The 2,436-nt window shown below is 66.9% G+C and overlaps 2 protein-coding genes across 2 annotated transcripts in view; one reads left to right on the top strand and one right to left on the bottom strand.

Moving 5' to 3' along the window:
• EMIHUDRAFT_252125 (hypothetical protein) overlaps nt 1–643 on the top strand; it is a gene marked incomplete at both ends in the record, with an annotated part of 815 nt that extends 172 nt beyond the window's left edge. The window contains one exon of the mRNA XM_005789700.1: nt 453–643. Coding sequence (XP_005789757.1) covers nt 453–643 — 191 coding nt within the window. The remainder of the gene's footprint in view (nt 1–452) is intronic.
• A 561-nt stretch (nt 644–1,204) lies between these two features.
• EMIHUDRAFT_373175 (hypothetical protein) lies at nt 1,205–2,232 on the bottom strand. Its single transcript, XM_005789701.1, is given in 5 exon segments — nt 1,205–1,290; nt 1,308–1,519; nt 1,653–1,769; nt 1,843–1,982; nt 2,166–2,232. 4 exon segments carry the CDS (start codon nt 2,203–2,205, stop codon nt 1,340–1,342), a joined length of 477 nt encoding a protein of 158 aa, XP_005789758.1. The 5' UTR covers nt 2,206–2,232; the 3' UTR covers nt 1,205–1,290; nt 1,308–1,339.
• Nucleotides 2,233–2,436: the final 204 nt, after the last annotated feature.

Here is a 2,436-nt window from a genome sequence, read left to right on the forward strand (position 1 = left end):
AGAGAAAAAAGGAAAAATGATAGGAGAACCAAGCGAGCAGGGAAACAGAAGAAGAACAGCGGAAAGCAACAGGGGAAGAAGAGAGACGAGAAGAAGAAACGCAGGACGGAGAGGAAGAAAGCAAGAGGGGAGGAGCCAGCGAGGAGAGAAACAGAAGAAAGAGCAGACAAAGGGAGAGGAAAGAAGAGGGAGGGATCCCCCCACCCACCCACTTCCCTCTCCACGTCGCCCGCCCGCCCCCGCCCCCGCCCCCCCTCTCCCTCGGAAGTGCGGTTCCAACGCCGCCGCTTTGGCTGGAGTCCCGCGTGCGGTACTCTCTCCACTCGCCACCTCCCGATCCCCGCGCCATCGTGCCGCTGCTCTCGTGCAGGCCCAGGTTGCCGAGGTTGCCGCCGTCTCTGGGCACTTCGCCGCCCCATCCGGGCTCGCTGCGACGGGCGCGACGGTCGCAGGCGTCAAGTACATGTTCGTGCGCGGGGAGGAGAACGCCGATATCTACGTCAAGAAGGGTGCGGAGGGCGTCGTCTTTTACAGGTGCAACACCTGCATCATCGTCGGTTACCACAACGACAAGATCCAGCCCGGCCAGTGCTCGGCGACTGTCGCGAAGCTGGGCGACTTTCTCAAGGAGAGCGGCATCTGAGCCACCGGCACGGAGCAGCCCCGGGGGGCGGCGGCGGGACCTAGGGTGTCTCGGTAGCGTTTAGGGGGGGGGGTGGGGGCGGGGTTGCTGGGGCCGCGCAGTGGGTTTGCGGGGCGCGGGTCGGGGAGCGGCAGGGCGTTGCCGAGCGGGAGGCGATTGCATCGCCGACCGGTGGCCCTCGCGCCTCGTCTCACGTTTTCCCCTGCAGGCCCTGCGCCGCGTGTACTCCCCCCTCGCCCGCCCCCTCATCCCGCTCTATGGGTGTCTCTCCTTGGGTGGTGGCCGGGGGGCGGGAAGTGGTGGTCACGAAGGGCCGAGAGGGCGCGACCGCGTGCGCCTCTCCGCGATCGCACGCAGCGCAGCTCTCGGTTTTGAGTGGGCAGCGCAGCCCTGCAGAGAGTTTACTACAGAGGAGCTTTAGATTTTCGCGAAGCCACACGATCAGCGCGCGCACGGCGCAGCCTCGTTTCGGGTTTCGGCCAGGTGCGGGGGCGCCTAGATCTCCGTCTCAGCTCTCACGTCTCGCGGGCCGCTGCCGTGTCCCGTGAAGCGTGATGCGTGAAGTGCAAGTGGGGGGCTCGCTCGAGTATTAACATAAACCACACTACAGAGACGCGACGCGCGCGCCCGCCCCACCCTTTCTCGCGCCTTAACCCGAGAGCGAGACCTTTGGAGAACCTGTGCTGAGCCGGTGCTCTATCGCCCGGCGGCGCTCGCGGGAGGGAGCCCGCGGGCGCCGGCCAAGCGTGCCCCCGTCAGGTCTGCGGTCGCGAGGCCGGTGGCGGTGCGCAAGTCCGCGAACTCGAGCGAGGCGCCGACGAGGGAGGCGCCGTCGAGGGCGACGCGCTGCAGCGACGCGTACCGCAGGTCCGCCCCCTAAGTGTCCGTCGGCGAGAGGTGTCCGTGTCTGATGAGCTTGTGTGCAAAGTGTCTCTGGAAGTGTCTCTGGAAGTGTCTCTGGGAAGTGTCTCTGGGAAGTGTCTCTGCGTGTCTCGGAAGCGTCTCGCGCCTCGAGGACGGCGTTGGAGAGGCTCGTGTCGGAGAGCGAGGCGGAGGCTAGGCTCGCGCCCGTCAGCACCGCGCCGCGCAGGGCGCAGCTCGAGACGGTGGCGTGGCTCAGGTCCGCCTGTTCAAGGCCAGAGCTGTGAAAGAGCCGCCGCTCACACCTCCAGTCAGAGGCAGCGTGGCGTGCTCAGGGCCTCCGCCATCGATCCGCCCTGGACGGTGAGCCGCTCGAGCGAGGTGTGCGCGAGGGTGGCCCGCTCGAGCGAGCAGCCACGCAGGGTGAGGCCGTTGCAGTTCGTGTCCGCGTCGAAGAGAGCTCGCTCGAGGTGGACGCCTGCGTGCAGGCAGCTCGACGAGGATGCTTACTGCGCGGGGGGCTACTGCTGCGGCTACACTGCTGCTGTGCTGCTACTGCTACGGTACGGCGCGGTCGGGGGGTACTCGCCTGTGCAAGCAACACCGTCGCGCCGTCTGTCTTTTGTCGCCAGATCTCGAGAGGGGGGGGGCGCGGGCGCACGGCTGAAGACGGAGAGCCAGAGCGTCGCGCCGCGCCACATCGAGCCGGGAAGCTGGCAGTCAATGACCTAGCAACATGCAATTCCTGACTTCCAAAGTGCAAAGATGGGACTGCTGTGCTGCTACTGCCGCTTAGCTGCTGCTGCTGCTACTGCTGCTGCCGCTGCTGCTGCTACTGCTGCTGCTGACAAGAGTTCGCCTCGGTCTCGGTGAGGTCGGCGTGGTCGAAGATGGCCCCCTCGCCCGCCCGCAGCCCCGCCACCGCCGCCGCG

Source organism: Emiliania huxleyi (assembly GCF_000372725.1).
Source record: "Emiliania huxleyi CCMP1516 chromosome Unknown EMIHUscaffold_1254, whole genome shotgun sequence".
NCBI classification, from domain to species: domain Eukaryota; phylum Haptophyta; order Isochrysidales; family Noelaerhabdaceae; genus Emiliania; species Emiliania huxleyi.

Excerpts from the sequence above, each read along its gene's own strand:
- EMIHUDRAFT_373175 (XM_005789701.1), bottom strand. The coding sequence starts at position 2,205 with ATGTGGCGCGGCGCGACGCTCTGGCTCTCCGTCTTCAGCC. Across the intron at positions 1,983-2,165 it reads CTGGCTCTCCGTCTTCAGCC|GCGTCCACCTCGAGCGAGCT; the intron begins GTGCGCCCGCGC and ends GCCTGCACGCAG. Across the intron at positions 1,520-1,652 it reads TCTCCAACGCCGTCCTCGAG|GGGGCGGACCTGCGGTACGC; the intron begins GCGCGAGACGCT and ends ACGGACACTTAG.